The sequence below is a fragment of the Rhinopithecus bieti genome, unplaced genomic scaffold (genome assembly GCF_001698545.2).
Source record: "Rhinopithecus bieti isolate Rb0 unplaced genomic scaffold, ASM169854v2 scaffold_26106, whole genome shotgun sequence".
NCBI lineage: Eukaryota > Metazoa > Chordata > Mammalia > Primates > Cercopithecidae > Rhinopithecus > Rhinopithecus bieti.
In genome coordinates, this window is record NW_016811748.1 from 739,148 (window position 1) to 760,900 (window position 21,753).

Consider the following 21,753-nt stretch of genomic DNA (forward strand, 5'->3'; position numbering starts at 1 on the left):
AATTGGACTTTAATCTTGTTTTGCAAAAGATAATGTTAAGACAATGAAAAGACAAGCTGCTGAATGAAACGAAATAATTGCAAAAGACATAGTTAATAAAGAACTGTTAGTGAAAATTATAAAGAAGTCTGAACAACCCAGGTGCCAGTCACAAGCCCTGTGGGACCATCTACACTTCTGAGCTACTGCCTATAAATTGGCCAATTTATAGGCAGTTAAAAATCTAAGGGAAACTTTAAGACATACTCAGATACTTTGCTAAATTGCAGCAGGAGAAAATGTCTTATCAGCAGACCTATCTTTACGTCACTTGCTTTCAGAATAAGAGGCTATTTCAGGCACAGCAGTTTTAGTCTGTGTTAAAAATCATAAGCGGCCTAAAAATACCCAAAATGATGAAAAGAATTTGCAGACATATGGAATACATTATATGTTTTCAAAGTCTCCTGTGATGAAAAATAAATAATGTGTTGTTTGGCTTTGATTTCCTAAACTCATTCCTCAGCTATTTTCCAAAATATTCCATATCCTTCCGACATGCTTCTGCAGTTCCTTGAGGGGTTATGCCAATGATAAACAGTACCATATGGGCACAAATATCAAAGAATTCTGCTTCGACAGCAGAAGTATAACTCTCTAGAATCTTGTTGCATGAGTAGTATGGTCTATGGAGGTCTTTGGAGTTACAGTTCATTCTGTATCCCAACCCAGCTGCTTAATAGCTGTGGGGTTTTGGAAGTTTCTTGACTAGGAACACTTATATAAACCTCATTTGCAAGAAAAGGCATAATGATACTGATTGCAAAAATTCTTCATTCCTCCCTGTATACACGTCCTTTGCAAAGTACTTTTATATAGCTGCTCCCTTTGAAAGGCAAAATCTGTATTTCAAAATGTTTAGAGTCTTATTTGCTCTGGTCAACAGAAAACTGAACATATAACAGTGTGCTAGTTTGGGACCTAGGCTCAAAACTTGAGTGCTTTTGTTTTTCTTTCAGAATCCTGTTATCTCTGTGATAATAAGCATATGTTAACTTGCTGGGAGATGAGATACCACATGGAGAAGAACGAAGGTGCCCCAGTTGACAGGCAACTCACCCCTAGAAACAGCTGCAATCAGCATCTGACCACACATGTCTGAAGGATCCCAGCTGAGACCAAAAGAATTGCCTAGCTGAGTTTAGCTTAAATTGCTGACCAGCTGAATCATGAGCTAGTAAGTTTCAGGTGGTTTGTTATGCATCACTAACTAACTAACACACACACCCATTACAGACAGGTTGTCAGAATTCAATGAGAGATTGATTACTAGTTACCTGCAAACAGTAGGCACCCTATAGGTATTGATTTTCTTTTCCCTTTATTTAAATTTGGATCTCTTGTTAGATGGTGGTGAGTTATGTAAAGATACAGGTAGACATGTGTACATGTGATTGGTGCATAAACTCACCCAGTCTCCCACACCATAGGAGGAAAAAGACAACCAATAGCCTGTTCATTAGGGCCAAGGCCAAATACCAATATCAGAAGTTTGTTTAATCTATTTTCTCTATATCTAAACTTTGGAAGGCAAAGCTGTGGAAGACCTGAAGACTTGAGGTTAGGTCCTCCTGGGGGCTCCATGGTTCTTTTTTTCACTGTCTGATTTTGGAAGGAAGATGGACAGCAGGCAGGGCAGCAGTGGTCCACCTGGGGACCACTCTCTTTTTACAGCCCTTGCTCTTTCTACGGCCTTGTCCCTTCAGCCTTTGGCCTGCGGAGAGATGTTGATAAGGAGGCACCGATCTTTCACTTCTGGAAGGAAATGAGGGTTCAGACCCTTCACTTCCCTCAGAGCTGCACGTCAGTGTGACAGCCACTGGCCCTGTGTGCATACTAAGGGCCTGGAATGTGGCTGAACTGAGACGTGCTGAGAAGGTGAAATACAGAGTGAGTTTCACAGATTGACTACCGAAAATTATATAGTTCATTAATATATTGATCATACATTTAAATGATAATATTTTGAATATATTGGGTTAAATAAATTATTACAGTTTCACCTGTTACTTCTAATGTTTAAAAGGTGGTTATGGCTGGGCGCGGTGGCTCAAGCCTGTAATCCCAGCACTTTGGGAGGCCGAGACGGGCGGATCACGAGGTCAGGAGATCGAGACCATCCCGGCTAACCCGGTGAAACCCCGTCTCTACTAAAATACAAAAAAACTAGCCGGGCGAGGTGGCGGCGCCTGTAGTCCCAGCTACCCGGGAGGCTGAGGCAGGAGAATGGCGTGAACCCAGGAGGCGGAGCTTGCAGTGAGCTGAGAGCCGGCCACAGCACTCCAGCCTGGGCGACAGAGCGAGACTCCGTCTCAACAACAACAACAACAACAACAAAAAGGTGGTTATTAGGAAATTTAAAATTCACACGTGGCTTACATTTTATTTCTTAAAGGATTGCCTCCTTTTTGAAATTTCAGGCTGCCTGATCAAACTACCAGAGGCCAGAAAGGTCATAAAATCTGAAACGTTAAAATCATTGCCATTATATTGTTTTCATTTGTGAATAACATATATATTATTTATAAATGGATATAACCTTATACAAAAGGTTAAATGAAAATACCCCTGGGCTGGGCCAGGCCCAGAGCAAGCAGGAAGCCCTGCATGAAAAGCCTGCAGCCAAGAACCCGTCACTTTGTCGCCTTCAGCCCAGCGTCCGATCACGTCCTCCGTCACTCAGTGACCGAGGGGGCGGGGCCTGGAGCCCTATCCAATCAGGAGCGCTGACGTAGGAACCGTCCAATCAGGCGCACAGCCGGACAGAAGGGCGCGGCTTCCGGGATCTGGCGGGGCCTTCGTCTCTCTTTGCAGCACTCGCTGGGTCGTCTTCTGTGCTCGGCGTGCTCCGCTCTGGGAAGCCCAGGTGGCCGCCACAGCCTCTTGCCCTTTGACCTGCAAGTATCAGGAGATCCATAGCTAAGAAGCCTGGACACCCGGGAAGCTGGGAAATGGTGAGTATGTGGGCGAGGTCCCGAGGTGGGCAGGGGGCTGATGGAAACAGGCTGGAACTGGCTGTGGCGGCCCCAGGCCTCCCCACAGCTCCCTCCGGAGTCTGCAGAGCCGAGACCCCGCTGGACCGGGCCCCAGCTTCCCCTGGCCTCAGGATGTGGGCTTCCGCCAGCCTCACCCGGCGTCCGGTCCGCGTCTGTGCTCGACTTCCGCCCGGCCCGGGCCCTGGCTGGCAGCTGTGCGGTGGCGGCGGCAGGGGCCTGGGGGAGCGCCCCGACCCAGGAGGAGCCACTGCGTGGGAGGAGCTGTGGGGCGTGGGGTCCCAGGCCTCCTTTCTCCTGGTAAAAATGAAAAGGGAGTCAAGGTTTTAACGTTAAAGAGATTATTGGAGCAAAGAGCTGTTCATCAATGCAGAGCGCCCCGTCATGGTTTGTGGGTGCCGGGAGCAAAGGCTTTTGTAAGGGGCATGAGGAAGCGAACCAAATTCAGAAATTACAGTTACAGTTGTGGAGTCGCCTCGTTTGGACTGTCCAGGTGGAAATTTCCTGGTTGTGTAATGAGAGGTTAATTGGAGGTTTGCGGCTGGGTCAACCTGAATATCGTTCCCCCTAAGGTAGTAATTTACAAGACATGTATTTGAGCTGGATTTTTTTCCTTAGGAACCAATGGTACTAGTGCTACTTCATTCTAATTGACTGCTAGTTAATTATTTTAAACGCTCCAGAGGGAGACTGGTTTTCCACTGCGTTTCCAAATGTGTAGCAAGCAGGGTCTCACAGCCACCATCCTGTCCCCCCAGCCTCTTTGTCCCTTATTGTACGTTTCACACACAGTATTTTAATCGTTTTTTCACAAAGCATTGGATGGCACTTTTTTTAGACTTCTGTTTTCTGTTTGTAAACGTTTTATGTGAGCAGAGAAGAATCCCCTGACACACTGCTTAAAAAAAATCTTTGCGTCTCTTCTCCTTTTATCTTCCTCAGGCACAGACCCTTATCGGAATGTCTTTGGTTTGAGGTTCTGCTTTGGAAATTGTACAAGGTCATGTGTCCTCAGCCACCCTCCAGTCTTTTTCTGTGCCTGGGTTTCATAATTGTCTGCGGGTGACCCGGGATGCCTCCAGCAGTCCCGTCTCAAGGTCTCAAGGCGTGTTTAGTGACCATTAGCACCTTGTTCCTTTCCTCCCAGAGGACTGCCTCCGTGATGGAGGTGGAGCCTCTTAAGGGAGCAGATGGATGCCCTGGGGCTGAGAGGAAGCTGGTTCTACCCTTCAGTTACAAAGCTAATCCCTTAGGACACAAGATTGTCTTCACCCAACTCCAGCTTCTATTCCTTGGGGACACATTGCTGGTCAGCCAGTTGGATGCTGATTTTGAGAAGATAAGGCAGAAATGATTTCTGACATCTGGGTTCTCTCAGACTTGTGAAGGGAAAAAAACTGTTCCAAAGGACAAGGAAAACCCACTCCAGTGAGGGGGTGCAAGAATCTGCAGAGTCAAACCACTTGGGGCACAGTGTGGTGGCTCCTGGGCAAGGGGAAGGTGGTCAGTGAGCAGTTCAGGGAGCAGTATGGAAAGAGAGGAATGTCCCAAGTGATAGGATGGCTTGACTTGGAACTTGAGTCAGATTTGTCTGTGTTCCAATCAGCATTGCCACTTCCTGGGTTTTACACCTTGAAAAATTTTTTTCACTTATTTCAAGCTTAGTTTTTTTATTAACTGTCAATTGCATTTTAGCAGTAGAGAGCTTCAAAGGTAAGAAAATGTTTAAGAGGTGGATTTCAGAAAAGACATTATATAGTCAAATATTCACTTGTTAAAAATTCTGATTCACCTTTTTCTTCACTAGAGTGAGTAGTAAGTTTGTCAGGCCTGTTCTTTTTTACGGGGTGATTTTAAACAGAATCCCAGGACTTAGCTGTAGGAATGCTACCAGGGAAAGTAATAGGGAAAATCCTCTTCCAGTATGGCTATAGGAAATGAATACATTTCCACACAAACAAAGTAGATTAATTGGTGAATTACATTGATTCATCAAAATATGAGTTCCTCTTTTTTGCAGGGTGGAGGACTTGTGGAGTTGATATCTCTGTTATCTAGATGTCTGAGTTTAATACTGAATTTTAGAAGATGGGACTTGGCATCTCCTAGATATGTTCATATGTGATTGTTTACTGAATAATTTCAATTATGGAAATAATGTGACATGTTTATTGTCTGAAACTGATAGTTTTGCTTTCTCTATTGAGGTATACAATGTAAGTGCCTTTTAATTTTATTCTCTTAAATAAACATTGTGTTTGAGTGATTTTGCTGGATCCTTCAAACACTGGGCATTTTCTCATTTACAACTGAGTAACCCGGACTGGGAAATAGAAGTCGGAGCCCAGTGACTCTAAGCTAAGGCCAATCTTGAGCCTGCAAAAGGAGGTCATTGAAGGCCCAGTTAGTTCTTCCTGGGGAGCCTCCCCTGCAGGTGTCCCAGCCTGCACACCCCAGCATGAAAGGAGCGCTTCATACCGAGAGGAGCTATGGAGCCCTGCAGAGCTGGGATCCACAGGCAGGTGCTGTTGGAGTCGGAATGGAAGTCTGGAGGCTCTTTCTGAGGATGGAATTGTTATTGTTCTGGGACTGTTTCTAGACTTTGTCAAATAAATTCACATTTAGGTAAGAAGTGACTTAATTCTAAAGGAGTATTACAACAGAGGGAAAGCACCAAGTATGATATCTTCCAGGATCTCAAAGGTTAAGGCAGACAAGGGCTTGCTTTCATTTGGAGGAACAAACCAGAGTACAAAGGTGAGATTGAGAGGACAAGATGCAGGGTGGCAGATCAGATCCTAGATTAGAGAAAGTTTGACTCCCAAATCAGCCTTAGGAGGGGCATGAATAGGAGCTGTATGTTAGCTCAAGCAGAGGGTGGTACAAATTCAGGGGCCTGGGAGAAGGAGAGAATCTTAAGCAGTTTGGTTAATAAGTATTTTGTTCTAACAACTGAAGACAAAATTGTGCAGCTGACTGTTTATGGGGAAAAATGGGCATTTGAGAGTCTGTGCTGGCTTTGTGATAGGTGCAAGCAGGAACTTCATCGAAGTGATAATGAGAGGGGTGTTGCTTTTTATTAAGCTGTTCTTGGAGAACACAGAGCTGAAGGATTTCATTAATCACAGCTATTTACCCGCTCCATCTTCCCCCATGACTTTCCATTGCCATATTCAGCTCTTCCATTGGACTGTTCCTGAGTTGTATCTTTTACAATAAACTGGTAAACATAAGTACAGTGCTGTGCTGAGTTCTGTGAATAGCTCTATCAAATTATTGAACTTGAGGAGTGGGTGATGGGAGTTTCTGATATACAGGCAGTAGCCCAAAAGTCACACGGGGACATGTGACTGGCCCCTGCCGTGGGGGCAGTGTTGTGGGACTGAGTCCTGAACCTGCGGGTCCTGTGCTCACTTTGGGTGGTGTCAGAATTGAGTTTTTGGACACCCTGTTGGTGTTGGAGAATTGGTTGGTGTTCAGCAAACTCCACACATTTGGTGTCAGAAAAAAAGACATCACAGCCTGTAATCCCAGCAGTTTGGGAGACCGAGGCGGGCAGATCACGATGTCAGGAGATTGAGACCATCCTGGCTAACACGGTGAAACCCCGTGTCTACTAAAAATACAAAAAATTAGCTGGGCGTGGTGGCGGCCGCCTGTAGTCCCACTTACTTGGGAGGCTGAAGCTGGAGAATGGTGTGAACCTGGGAGGCGGAGCTTGCAGTGAGCCCAGATCGTGCCACTGCACTCCAGCCTGGGCGACAGAGCGACACTCCGTCTCAAAAAAAAAAAAAAAAAAGAAAAAAAAAGACAAGATATCACAGCGGCCTGGGCTGGAGGCATCTCAGGGTGTCCCAGGATTGGGAAGCTCTGTTACGCTGCACGCACATTGCACATTCTTCTGGGATTCCAGCTTTCCTCTCAGGATCAGACAGGACTGAGGACTTAGAAGCAAAGAGTTCTGAAGACAGACCCCCTCTTTACTCTGCTGCCACTACATGATTTTCACCCACTTGTAAACATACCCACTAGGCACTGACTTGGCCATATCTCTCCCAGAACTAGGCTTCACCCTCAGGAATCCCGTCACAGCACCTTTGCTTCTAGAGTTTCCCATAGAAAACCCACACAGGTGCCTGGAAGACTCCTGGCCTATCCCCACCCCCAGCAACCTGGTCTCTCCAGCCACCCAGGCTTTTGGATGATATGACCGTCATCTCATCTGCCTGCATGGACGCAGGAGTGAGCCGGAGCATAGCCTCACTTGGGCCAGTATCTGTAGGCACAAACCACTTCTTCACTAACCCTGTGCTGAGTACTTAACATGGGTACTTGCTAGCACTTTTCTATTTTTTGCTTTCCTACAAACCCTCTTTGATATGCACAGTTTGTCCAAGGCTAACCCTCAAGTGCCTGAATCTAGACCTACCAGAATTCAGATATCCATGAGTCCAAGACGATGGCCCTTGACTTAGCTGTGGAAGGTCATTGAAGGCCCAGTTACTTCTTCCTGGGGAACCTGGGCTGTGGCAGGTCATTGAAAGCCCAGTTACTTCTTCCTGGGGAGCACCCCCCTGCAGGTGTCTGTATACCCCAAACATGAAAGGAGCTCTTTATACTGAGAGCAGCTAGAAATAAGAGGCTTAATTCTCCCACCAGAAAGTAGAATAAATTTTGCTCTTCTCCCCTTTTTTTAAAGCTTTTATTTATGTTATTTTTTGAGACATGGTTTCATTCTTTTCACTCAGGCTAGAGTGCAGTGGCACATTCATAGCTTACTGCAGCCTCAAACTTCTGGGCTCAAGTGATCCTCCTTCCTCAACAGCGAGAACTAAAGGGACACACCACACCACATGGCAAATTTTATTTTTTATTTTGTGTAGAGGTGAGATTTCACTTCTGTTGCCCTGGATGGTCTCGAACTCCTGGCTTCATGCTGTCCTCTTGCCTCGGCCTCCCAAGTGCTGGGATTACAGGCGTGAGCCACTGTGTTGACATAGACATCTTTTTTTTTTTTTTGAGAGGGAGTCTCCCTCTGTCGCCCAGGCCAGATCTCAGCTCACTGCAAGCTCCGCCTCCTGGGTTCACGCCATTCTCCTGCCTCAGCCTCCCGAGTAGCTGGGACTACAGGCGCCGCCACCGCGCCCGGCTAGTTTTTTGTATTTTAGTAGAGACGGGGTTTCACCATGTTAGCCAGGATGGTCTCCATCTCCTGACCTCGTGATCTGCCCGTCTCGGCCTCCCAAAGTGCTGGGATTACAGGCTTGAGCCACCGCGCCCGGCCAACATAGACATCTTAAAGCCCCAGTTTCAGAGTGGCACCCTTTGAGGTTTCCAAGTCCAGTGACCTGTTACAGTTGTGTGAGAAGCTCCTGGTATAAAAAGAGCCTGGTGGCCGAGGTGGGCAGATCACCTGAGGTTGGGAGTTCAAGACCAGCCTGACCAACATGGAGAAACCACATCTCTACTGAAAATACAAAATTAGCTAGGGTGGTAGTGCATGCCTGTAATCCCAGCTACTCGGTGAGGCGCCTTTTTTTTTGAGGCAGGAGAATCGCTTTTTGAACCCGGGAGGCCAGAGGTCGCGGTGAGCTGAGATCGTGCCATTGCACTCCTGCCTGGGCAACAAGAGTGAAACTCTGTTAAAAAAAAAAAAAAAAAGGCCGGGCGCGGTGGCTCAAGCCTGTAATCCCAGCACTTTGGGAGGCCGAGACGGGCGGATCACGAGGTCAGGAGATCGAGACCATCCTGGCTAACACGGTGAAACCCCGTCTCTACTAAAAAATACAAAACACTAGCCGGGCGAGGTGGCGGGCGCCTGTGGTCCCAGCTACTCGGGAGGCTGAGGCAGGAGAATGGCGGGAACCCGGGAGGCGGAGCTTGCAGTGAGCTGAGATCCGGCCACTGCACTCCAGCCTGGGCGACAGAGCAAGACTCCGTCTCAAAAAAAAAAAAAAAAAAAAAAAAGAAAGAAAGAGCCTAGTGACAGAATCTGTAAATGTAAACAAGAACCTCAGCAGGGCGAGGTCAGGGCCACACTAGGCAGAGCCATGGTCACAGCCACACCCACCTGTAAAGTGTGAGATGGAAGCACTGTTGTCGTTTCTCCTACTCAAGATTTAGCTAATTAGGGATAGGTGATGCCTCCTCTGGATTAAGAATCTGCCACCCCACCATGGCAGTTTTGTGTGTTTTTTGTTTTGTTTTGTTTTGTTTTCAGATGGAGTCTCACTCTGTCACCCAGTCTCATGCTGGAGTGCAGTGGGGTGATCTCCGCTCATTGCAACCTCCGCCTCCTGAGTTAAAGCAATTCTCCTGCCTCAGCCTCCCGAGTAGCTGGGATTACAGGTGCCTGCCACCACGCCCGGCTAATTTTTTTGTGTTTTAGTAGAGACAGAGTTTCACCATGTTGGCCAGGATGGTCTCGAACTCCTGACCTCAAGTGATCCGCCCACCTCAGCCTCCCAAAGTGCTGGGATTACAGTTGTGAGCCACCATGCCGGCCTGTTTTCTATTTTTGCCCCCACAGAATCAGCCGGAATCTCTCTTGCCTAGATCACCATGGGGACATAAGCCCAGGGTCACTGAGGACCCTGTCACAGGTACCGGGGAGTCTTTAAACATTAGTGCAGACTAAGGTCAGGCTGACAAAAAGGTCTAAATCTGCTTCCAGTGTATGGCCATACCACTCCGAACATGCGCAGTCTCATCTCATCTTGGAAGCTAAGCAAGGTCAGGCCTGGGAATACTGGATGCTGTAGGCTTTTTTCCTGTGTTTCTTTTCCATTAAAAATAAATAAAAAAACAAAGCTGCTTCCATCTCAGAGGAAGAGAAATGAGTCATGCATGTTTCTTCTTCCCCCCCTCACAAAAGGAATCTCTTTGATTGATATCCAGATGGGACTGGCTCCAGTTTCCTGGTATTGGGTAAAAAACAAGGAGATCTCGAGACTCAAACTGATAAACCAGTTGCTTCCATTTCATATGGCCATTACAAAAACAGATGACACAGTCATGGGTCCTTACCAACCAGGAACTTTCAGTCTAGAGCCAGTGGATAAACAGTTGAATTCAGCATCCTGTGGTCAGTACAAAGAAGGGGAGGTATACAGGGGTTTGTGGCTTCATTGAGGCCGCTTCTCTTTTCTTGTTCTTTTGTGAGTTCTGGTGTTGCCACCTGAAGGGCTATCCGTGGACAAAAGAGTTGTTATTATCTTTGTTTCTATTGCATTTTCCTTGCCAAGAATAAATATTTAGTTTCTAATATATTTGTCCTAGAAAGCTCGAAGGGTGTTGGTTAAATTGCTCGTTACTGCATCTTATAAAATAGACGAGGAAGTGGCTAAAATTGGTTAAAATTGCACAAACTCTGGGAGTCAAGTGTCTGTTGGGCAGGCTTAGGAAAAACAGAACTGGTAGTACCCAGAGGCATAAAGATGAGAAGCTGAGGGCCTGCTTCTTGGCCCTGCTCTGCCAGATCAACCTGCTTCCCAGGCCGTCTCCTACCCTGAAATCTCCCGCACAGAATTCGTTAGAGGACATCAGAGTTTTGCATGGCGGTTCCTGTGATCTCTTCAGAGGAAGTGCCCCCAATATTCTCAAATCCAAAAGCAGATAAATGAGAACAAAGAACTGTGTAATTGGGGACCTTTGTTTTTCATTGACACCAGTGCTGCTAGAGACATGCCACCCAGCAACCTGTTTCTTCCTGCAGATCAAGTTGCTTTTCATTCCTGCAGATCCAGGAGTTCCTACTTATAAGAAAGTAAATACAAACATGACAACGAAAAATCCCTCTCAACTGCATCTAACCCCTTCTTTCTGTATCTCTCCCATCTGTCTGTATTTAGCTTTTATTCTATATATTTTCTTTCTAAAACTCAGTGATGGAGAAACAGATAAAGAACAGCTGGGCCCTTCATGCAAATCCTTGGGATTATGGAACATTGCATTAATGCCCGTGTCCATGTTGTTCTCCCAGTGCAGGCTGGTCTTGAACTTCTGACCTTAGATGATCCTCCTGCCTCGGCCTCCCAAAGTGCTGGCATTACAGGCGGAAGCCACTGCGCCCGGCCGAAGCATTTCTGTTGTGATACCAGTGTTGGGTACAAGGGACTCTGTGCTGTGTTTGCCTTCTCTCGCTGAGTGCTGCTGATAAGGAGTCCAGGGGGAACAGTATCAGAAGACTTGTTATAGAAGCCAATTTGCAGACCCCTTTCACACCTGCGGAAACACATGACTTAGAATGGGGCCTGGAATACCAAATTAGAATACCAAATTATTTATATGTACATTGAAGCCTGAGAGACAGTATTCAGTTATGTGGTTCTCAGCCCAGGCTTCCAATTAGAATCAAATAGCCAGTTTGGAGAACTACCATCACACGTGCCCTCTCCAAAGATCCTGTCTGTGGTCTGAATGAAAGCATAATTGTTGTTTTAAGTAAGTGCCCCGCAACGATCCTAAGGTGAGATGAGAGTCAAGCATGAGGGCTCCCAGATACAGTCAAGAGACTTGAGTTCCACAAAGAGGTCAGAGGGCTCTACCTTGGGTCACCAAGGTCCGTATTTCCTTTGCTGTACCAGAAATTGCTAGAGTTCATAGCAGGGGAGATCACCTGAAGGCAGGAAATTTTTGGTCTTTATGTGGTAGCTTGTTTTTCCTCTCTCCTGTGACAAAGAATAGGGGAGTATTCCCTTTTCTGCACTTCAGGGCCTTCTACCTGTAGGTGTGCTGGTTGCAGTTGAAAGGGTTGTGCTGACACCTTTAAAGGCATATTCTCAAATGCAGGTGTAATTTGTCCAGATAATCTCATCTGAGAAGGAATCCCAGCGAAGAAGGAAGAAGAGGAAGAAATGGCTGGTTCTCAGGTGAATGTGTCTGGGTTCAGGGGATGTGTCCTCTTTTCTTCTGGGACGTTATGTGTTTAGAACTTGCAAACCTTTATTTCTGTACTTCTGATGTACCTGCCTAATGTGTTTCTTTCTAACTACTTCCCCCCTCTTTTTCTTATGATTGATAATCAAGGAGCTCTGTAAAATCCTTCCTCCTGTATACCAGAACCTTCTCTCCATTCTCTCCATCCAGGCTTCTTAATGTCATGACCAAATCTTACCATTAATGTATGATGGGCAGTATTGAAATGTTCTGTGACATATCAACATGGGAAAGTGTGGATCCCCAGGATTACCCCTGGGGATGGGGCTGGGTCTTGAGGTGTCAGTGAAGAAGGGGACCATGTACTGTTTATATTTCATCCACATGCTCCATCATCTCTCTGCAGAACAGAATTAAGAAAAGAGACATTTAAAGAGGATGGCATTCATTGCCTGGAATAACTTAAAGTTCTGAAAAGAGAATAATTAGAAGACACTTGCTGTCTAGGATGCTAAAGAAACACTATTGAAAAACACTGTTATAGATTAAAGAACCAGGGAAATATCTATAGCTTGAACTTTGCATAAAACTGATGTTTCTGATGCAGCTGGAAACCATCATTCTCAGCAAACTATCGCAAGAACAGAAAACCAAACACTGCATGTTCTCACTCATAGGTGGGAATTGAACAATGAGATCACTTGGACACAGGAAGGGGATCATCACACACCGGGTCCTATTGATGTTTCTGGCCAGACACTGGCTCACACCTGTAATCCCAGCACTTTGGGAGGCCAAGGTGGGCAGATCACTTGAGGTCAGGAGTTCAAGACCAGCCTGGCTACCATGGTGAAACCCCATCTCTACTAAAAATACAAAAATTAACTGGGCGTGGTGACGTGCGCCTGTAATCCTAGCTACTTGGGAGGCTGAGGTGGGAGAATCACTTGAACCCAGGAGGCAGAGGTTGGAGTGAGCCGAGATTGCACCATTACACTCCAGCCTGAGTGACAGAGCAAGACTGTCTCAAAAACACAAAACAAAAAACCGGATGTTTCTACATGATTAGATTCAGATTGTAATTGACTATTTTTGTGGCTAATAATATCAGAGTGGTGATGTTGTGTCCTTGATGTCATGTGATCCTTGTATGTGATCCTTGATGTCATTTTATCCTTGACATCCTTGATGTCAATTTATCCTATTATAGTTGATCTTAATTTTATTTACTTGTTAAGGTGCTCTCTGTCAGATTTTTGCACTATGGAGTGATTTTTCTCATTATTATTTAGTACCTTGGGGAGATTTACTGACTGATATAAAGAAGCCATCACGTTTAATTGGGAAGCTCTTCCTTCTCTTTAGATTCTCCTTGCTTATAGCTTGCTTTGGAAAATGAAGGCTCTAGTGTTTGTTTATTGGTTAGATAAACTGAAATAAACACAGGCTCTGCCACTTCCTGCATGTTCGAAAGAATATTTTCCTTGGCCCAGACACAGTGGCATCACTGTATAGCCCACTTAGAAATTCAGAAATTCAGGCTTCACCCTAGGTCTGAATCAGAACCTGCATTTTAAGAAGATCTCTAGTTTATTGTGTACACGTTAAAATTTGAGGGGTACCTTCTGATGAATCATGACTTCTACATATGAGAAACATTTACAGCTTATCCTGTGTGATGTAAATATAGCAGGAAAAAAAAATGTATGTGCCTGTGTTGATGCCCTTAATTTTATACTGTATTATTCATGAGAGTAGAATATCTACACTGGTTATGTGGAGCTTATGCCATCCTCTTTCTTCAGAATTAAGAGTATACGTTAGAGAATATTTCTGTGTTTACAATTGTTTGATCATTTCAGTCTCTTCTGTAAGTAAGAACTAGTTCTCTCTGTCTCTCTTTGTGCCTAGAATCAAATTAAGAACTCTACCTGTGGCCACTTGATAAGTATGTGTTTTCTCTTTTCCAGGGACTGTTGATATTCAGGGATGTGGCCATAGAATTCTCTCCGGAGGAGTGGAGCTATCTGGACCCTGCTCAGCAGAATCTGTATAGGGACGTGATGTTAGAAAACTACAGAAACCTGCTCTCTCTGGGTGAGGATCACGTCAATGCACAATTTCTATTTTACACTAAAGATTGTATCTCCTTCGTTGTAGAATATTTTTGGGAATTTCTGCTTTGCATGAATGAGTTTCAGATTTCTGCTTTCAAGGAAAACTTGGGGATTTGTTGGTGTAGAAAAAAATAATCTTGAAGGTATTTTATCTTGACATTATCTTTCTTGAGGTGATGTGCATACTCTAGTGCTGGTAATTCTAGAAATTTAGTGGCATAAAATAGTGTTGCTACACCCTAAAAAATCCAGTTACCACCACCAATTTTTGATTCAGTAGCAATAGGTAGTGAAGCTAGGGACTCACAAATTTAAAATACTTTCTAAATATTCTAAAGGTTCTGTCAGGAAACAGTATTTTGGGATTAATTTTCTAGAATCTGCTATTTCCTCATTTCTCTACTGAGCACAGTACTAGGTTGGTAATTAAAGAATCGAAGCAAGAGTCATGCTACTTTTTAAAAAATAAAACAGATCCTTTAAAAAAATTTTTTTTTAATAAAACAGGTATTGCTGTCTCTAAGCCAGACCTGATCACCTGTCTAGAGCAAAGGAATGAGCCGTGGAATGTGAAGAAACATGAGACAATAGGCAGACACCCAGGTAGGTGGGAGTGAATGAAGTAGGTGACACAGGTGAGAGGTTCAAAGATCGAGGAGGAAGCCAGACCTTAAAATGTGGTTTGGGAAGCTCTGCTGCCATGGAAATGGTTTCTGAGAAGCCTGAGTTTCTTTCCCTCGCTCTCACAAAGCAACACCTCTGTCCCATGCTCTGGGATTCTTTTAGGGCTCTGCTTTCCCTTCAGTGATCTTTCTTCAAGATGACAGTGAGAGCCAAAGTCGTCTTCATAGCTTGGAACAGACTGTATGATCTGATTGTTCTTCCATTGCTTTGGGGACACAGGAATATCTATTTTTGAAAAGCTGTTTGTTAAACTTTTTTTTTTTTTTTTTTTTTGAGACGGAGTCTCGCTCTGTCGCCCAGGCTGGAGTGCAGTGGCCGGACCTCAGCTCACTGCAAGCTCCGCCTCCCGGGTTTACGCCATTCTCCTGCCTCAGCCTCCCGAGTAGCTGGGACTACAGGTGCCCGCCTCATCGCCCAGCTAGTTTTTTGTATTTTAAGTAGAGACGGGGTTTCACCGTATTAGCCAGGATGGTCTCGATCTCCTGACCTCGTGATCCGCCCGTCTCGGCCTCCCAAAGTGCTGGGATTACAGGCTTGAGCCACCGCGCCCGGCCTGTTAAACTATTTTTTAAGTTCCTTTTTTGCATTATGTCTAAGGTGTGTGAGAGTAGTGGGATTTGGCTCAGAATCCCAGGAACACTAGAACAGATGTTACATGTTTTCTGCTTTATGATTTCCCATTCTAGAGAGGTTTTAAATGTCATTCTATAGAAATTTATACTCAGTAATTTTATAAGAACACTAGACATCTCCCTAAATGTAAGAAACTATTGTTTTTTATTAAACATTTATTGTTTTAGTATACACTGAGATTGGTAATTTAAACTCTGCCCAAAATTCTCAACTGTAGTATAGTTTAGTGTATCTATTCACTTCTGTATTAGTTGGTTTTCACACTGCTAACAAAGACATACCTGAGACTGGGAAGAAAAAGAGGTTTAGCTGGACTTACTATTTCCACGTGGCTGGGGAGGCCTCAGAATCATGGCAGGAGGCTAAATGCGTGGCAGCAGCAAGAGAAAATGAGGAAGAAGCAAAAGCAGAAACTCCTGAGAAAGCCATCAGATCTCCTGAGACTTACTATCATGAGACTAGCACGGGAAAGACCGGCCCCCATAATTCAATTACCTCCCCCTGGGTCCCTCCCACAGCATGTGGGAATTCTGGGAGATACAATTTAAGTCGAGATTTGGGTGGGAGCACAGCCAAACCATAACAACTTCCTAGATTTCTTAAATATGCTATGTATTTGGGTAGCTTAGAGCTGTGCTAAGCATATATTTAACTTCCACTTGCTACCTTAGTTTATAATAACTATAATTTTATAATTTTGTTTGGTATGACCGGAACTGTTATTCATATATATGTTGGTGTGTATACATTTGTGTATATATGTACATGTGTGTAATGTGGATTTTTTCACAAATAAAAATTGTGTAAGTATTGTGTACAATGTGATGATTTGATACAACTATCTTAGCAAATTTTAAGCGTACAGAACACTATTATGAACTACAGTCACAATGCTGTACACTAGATCCCCCAAATGTATTTATCTTGTCATGGAAAATTGTACTCTTTGAACAACAGCTCCCTATTTTCGCTACCTCCAGCCTCTGGCAGTCATCTTTGTACTCTGCTTCTATGAGTTCAACCCTATTTGATTCCCCTTATAAGAAAGATTATGCAGTATTTTTCTTTCTGTGCCTGGCTTATTTCACTTAGCATAATTTCCTCCATGTTCATCCATGTTGTTGAAATGGCAGGATTTTATTATTTGTAATGACTGAATAATATTCTAGAGTGTGTGTGTGTGTGTGTACTTTTATTTTTAGTGTCTGCAAACATTTAGGTTGTTTTCATATCTTGGCAATTGTGGAAAAAATGCTGCAGTGAACATGAGGGTACAGTTTTTTTCTTTTGAGATATTTTATTTCTTTTGGTTATTTACACAGAAGTGGGATTGATGAATTATATGGTAGTTTTACTTTTTCATTTTTTAATTAAGAACCTCCATACTGGTTTTGCTAATGGCTCTATCAGTTTACAGCACAACAACAATATATGGAATTTATTTTTCTTCACACCTTTGTCAATACTTGTACTGGCTTATTTCAGTTAACATAATATTCTCAAGCTTTATTCTTATCATACAAGGTGACAATATTTCCTCCTTCTTTAAGGCTGATAATATCAGTTTTATGTATATGCCACATTATCTCTTTTGTAGTTTTTTTATTTGTATGAATTTATGGAGTATAAATTAATTTTCTTAAGTGGAGAGATTATGCAATAGTGAAGTCAGGGCTTTTGTCCATCCCTTGAATAATACACATCTCTCTTCTTTTTGATGTTCGCCATCCAAACAGGTGTGAGGTGATGTGTCATCGTGGCTTTGAGTTGCAGTTGTTTGATGATCGGTGATGTTGAGCACCTTTAAGGATACATTTTTAGTAACGTTACACATATTTACATTGTTTTGCAAAAGATTGCTGGAAATTTTACATCTGATAAAACCAAAACTCAGTACTCCTTAAGTAAGAACTGCCCATTTTATTCTCTCTCCAGCCCTTAACAAACACCCTTCAACTTTCTATATGATCTTGGCTACTTAAGATATTATATAGAAGTAGAATCATACACTATCACTGGTACTGGCTTATTTCAGTTAACATAATATTCTCAAGCTTTATCCTTATCATACAATATTTCCTTCTTTAAGGCTAAATAATCTCAATTTTATGTATATGCCACATTTATTTTTATTGATCAGTTAGGGGACATCAGGGATGATTCTGCATTTTGGCTTTTGTGAATAATGCTGCAATATATCTTCTAGGTTGTGAGTTGCGTACTTTGAATATATACTCAGAAATGGGATTGCTGGATTATATGATAATTCCATTTTTAGTGTTTTGAGGAATCTCTATACTGGTTTTTAATAGTGGCTGTGTCGTATTTTTAATAGTGACTGTTGTCATATTTTTTCATCAACAGTTCACACAGGTTTCCATTTCACCACATCCTTGACAGATTAGTTTCTGTTGGTCTTTTTTTTTGTTTTGTTTTCCAGACAGAGTCTTACTCTGTCACCCAGGTAGGAATGCAGTGGCACAATCTCGGCTCACTGCAACCTTCGCTTCTGGGTTCAAGTGATTCTTGTGCCTCAGCCTCCCGAGTAGCTGGGATTACAGGCATGCACCACCATGCCCAGTTAATTTTTGTGTTTTTGGTAGAGATGGGGTTTCACCATATTGGCCAGACTAGTCTCGAACTCCTGGCCTCATGTGATTCACCCGCCTCAGCCTCCCAAAATGCTGGGATTACAGGCATGAGCCACTGTGCCTGGCTCTGTTCGTTTTTAATAGTGACCATTTTGATGGATGTGACGTGATACCTCGTTGTGATTTTGCTTTGTAGTTCTCTACAAATTAGTAATTTTCAGCATTCTTTCAAGTGCCTGTTGGCCATTTGAGTATTATCTTTTAAAAAAAAGTCAGTTCAATCCTTTGTCCATTTTTAAATCAAATTATTACTTTTGGGGGGCTGAGTTTTAGGAGAGATACATTCTGTACATTAACTCCTATCAAATATCTAATAGGTAAATATTTTCACCCATTTTTAAGGTGGTATTTTCACTCTACTAGTTGTTTCCTTTAATGTTCAGAAATTCTGAAGTTTGTGTAGTTCAGTTTTTTTTGTTCTTTGTTGCTTATGCATTTGACATCATATCCAAGAAAACAGTGCAAAGACCAATGCCATGATCTCCTCTATATTTTCTCCTGAGAGTTTTGTTATATTTTTACATTTAAGCATTGAATCCTTTTAAAATATTGTTCACATATAATGCAAAGGAAGGGTCCAACTTAATTTTTTTCATGTAGATACTCAGTTTTCAACATGATTTGTTGAAGAGACTCTCCTTTCCCTATTGTGTGGTCGTAGCAGCCTTGCGGAGATCATTCGATTGTATACAAAGGGTTTATATCTCGGTTCTCTCGTCTGTTTCATTATTTATCAATATTTATCTTTTTATAGCTTTGTGTAATATGTTTAAACCAGGAAGTGTAAAGCCTCTTCTTTTATTTTATAGTTTTGTTGTTGTTGTTGTTTTAATAATAGAGGCAGGATCCAATCTGACTTCAAACTCCTGGCCTCAAGTGATCCTCTCATGTTTACCTCCCAAAGTGCTAGAATTACAAGCATAAGTCACCATACCCATCCTTTTCTTTTTTTGAAATGGTGTTTAGCTAGTCATAGTTTCTAAGCAAATTTTAGGATTTGGAAAATATTTCTGCAAAAAAAGTACCATTGGGATTTTGATAGAGATTGCGTTGAATTTGTATATCGCTGTTGGTACTGATATCTTTTTTTTTTTTTTTTTGAGATGGAGTCTCGCTCTGTCACCCAGGCTGGAGTGCAGTGGCACGATCTCGACTCACTGCAAGCTCTGCCTTCCGGGTTCACGCCATTCTCCTGCCTCAGCCTCCCAAGTAGCTGGGACTATAGGTGCCCGCCACCACACCCAGCTAATTTTTTTATGTTTTTAGTAGAGACGGGGTTTCACCGTGTTAGTCAGAATGGTCTCCATCTCCTGACCTGACCTCATGATCCACCCGCCTCAGCCTCCCAGAGTGCTGGGATTACAGGCGTGAGCCACCATGCCCGGCCAGTACTGATATCTTAACAAAAAATCATTGAGCAAGAATATGTTCAACAGTGTGTTTAATTTCTACATATTTTGGATTTGGTTAGGAAAAACTACATTGTTTGATTTCAGTCTTCTTAAATTTGGTAAGTTGTTACGTGTCCTAACAGAATGAATACACAGTTGATAATATTGTGTATTCTGCTGTTTTTCCTGGAGAATTCTGTACCTGTCTGTTAGTTCTAATTAGTCTATAATCCTTAAATTTTCTGTTTTTTTTTTTTTTTTTTTTTTGTTTTTTTTTTTTTTTTTTAAAAGTGGAATTTTTTTTTTTTTTTTTTTTTTTTTTGAGACGGAGTCTCGCTTTGTCGCCCAGGCTGGAGTGCAGTGGCCGGATCTCAGCTCACTATAAGCTACGCCTCCCAGGTTCACGCCATTTTCCTGCCTCAGCCTCACGAGTAGCTGGGACTACAGGCGCCCGCCACCTCGCCCGGCTAATTTTTTGTATTTTTTAGTAGAGACGGGGTTTCACCGTGTTAGCCAGGATGGTCTCGATCTCCTGACCTCGTGATCCGCCCGTCTCGGCCTCCCAAAGTGCTGGGATTACAGGCTTGAGCCACCGTGCCCGGCCCTATTTATATTTAAAATAATTCCTAAAGGAAATGGCAGTACTATTACCATCTTGTTTGTAATTGTTTTCTGTTCCTTGTAGATACGATGTCCCTCATTTCCTCTCTCACCGCCTTCCTTTTTGTTTTGTTGACTGTGTAGTGACATGCTTTGATTCTTTTCTCATTTTCTTTTGCATTACTTCTGTAAGTACTTTCTTTGTGATCACCTTGAGAAATGGACAGTTCATAAAACTTCTTAAAGTTCTAATAATCTATCTCATAACTTCCCTACAGTTGAGTATGAGAATTATTTATCTTTATATCCCCCATTTGATATTAATGTCAAAAATTATATCATTTTATATTGAGCATTTATTAATAGATTTATGGAGATTTATGTTGTTTTTCACATTGTACAAAATTTTTGGTTTTATGTAACATTCGACAATTCTATATCTGTATATATATTTACCTTTAACAGCTTTATATTTTCATATGAATTTATGATGTTGTCCAGCATCATTTTATTGTTCAACATAATGGACTGCTTTTATCATTTTTTGTAGGACCGTACTAGTAGCAGCAAACATTCTCAGCTTTTGTTTATCTTGGAAGCCTATTTTTCACTTATTTTTGAAAGTAAATTTCTTTTAGATCAAGTATCCTTAGTAATATTTTTGATTTTATCTCATTGAAATTTTAGAAGTTCTCAGCACCACCCCTTTTTTAAAAAAATAACTTACCACTTTTCACCTATATCTTCTTAGTATCTTTTTATTGGTCTACTGAATGGTTTCCATTAAGTCCAATATTTCATCTTCATTTTTTTCCATTTTTAGATGTTACACACAACTCAATACTTATAAATGATACGTCTTCAATTTGCTGATGTTTTTTCTGCCTCATTAAGTCTGCTGTTTTAGCTCTTTAGTAAATTTTTCAACACAGTGTATTGTCCAGCTCAACAATTTTAGTTAGGTTTTTGGGGTTTTTTTTTTGAGACAAAGGCTTGCTCTGTTGCCCAGACTGGAGTGCAGTGGAGTGATCTCTGCTCACTACAACCTCTGCATCCCAGGTTCAAGCAATTCTCCTGCTTCAGCCTCCCGAGTAGCTCAGATTACAGGCGCCTGCCATTACGCCCAGCTAATTTTTTTGTATTTTTAGTAGAGATGGGGTTTCACCATGTTGGCCAGACTGGTCTTGAACTCCTGACCTTGTGATTCACCTGCCTCAGCCTCCCAGTGTGCTGGGATTACAGGCGTGAGCCACCACACCCAGCTTAGTTGGGTTCTTTTTTATAGTTTTTTTTTTTTTTTTTAATCTCTTTGTTGATGTATTATTTTCCTCATGCATGGTTTTTGTGTTTTGTTTTGTTTAAACAGGGTTTCACTCTGTCATCCAGGCTGGTGGTATGCAGCAGTATGATCATAGCTCACTGTAGCTTCAAACTCCTGAGCTCAAGTGATCCTTCCACGTCAGCCTTCTAAGTAGCTGGGACTATAGGCGTATACCACCATGCCTGGCTAATTGAAAAAAAAAAATTGTAGAGACAGTCTCACTGTGTTACTCAAGCTGGTCTTGAACTCTTGGTCTCAAGCAGTTCTCCTGCCTCAGCCTTCCAAAAGCTGGAATTCCAGGTGTGAGCCTCTGTACATAGGCAGGATTTATTTTATTTTATTTTATTTTATTTTATTATTATTTTTTTTTGAGACGGAGTCTCGCTCTGTCGCCCGGGCTGGAGTGCAGTGGCCGGTTCTCAGCTCACTGCAAGCTCCGCCTCCCGG

The 21,753-nt window shown here is 42.8% G+C and overlaps 1 protein-coding gene across 4 annotated transcripts in view; it reads left to right on the top strand.

Moving 5' to 3' along the window:
• The first annotated feature begins 2,694 nt into the window (after positions 1-2,694).
• The window catches only part of ZNF695 (zinc finger protein 695), a 22,462-nt gene continuing 3,403 nt past the window's right edge, over positions 2,695-21,753 (top strand). The window contains exons 1-4 of one of the 4 annotated variants that reach the window (XM_017894999.1): positions 2,695-2,993; positions 11,838-11,902; positions 13,880-14,006; positions 14,534-14,629. In XM_017894999.1, coding sequence (XP_017750488.1) covers positions 11,888-11,902; positions 13,880-14,006; positions 14,534-14,629 — 238 coding nt within the window. In that variant the 5' untranslated portion in view covers positions 2,695-2,993; positions 11,838-11,887. Of the gene's footprint in view, positions 2,994-11,822; positions 11,903-13,879; positions 14,007-14,533; positions 14,644-21,753 lie in introns of those variants that run through there. The other 3 variants (XM_017894998.1, XM_017895002.1, XM_017895001.1) reach the window with 3 other exon arrangements.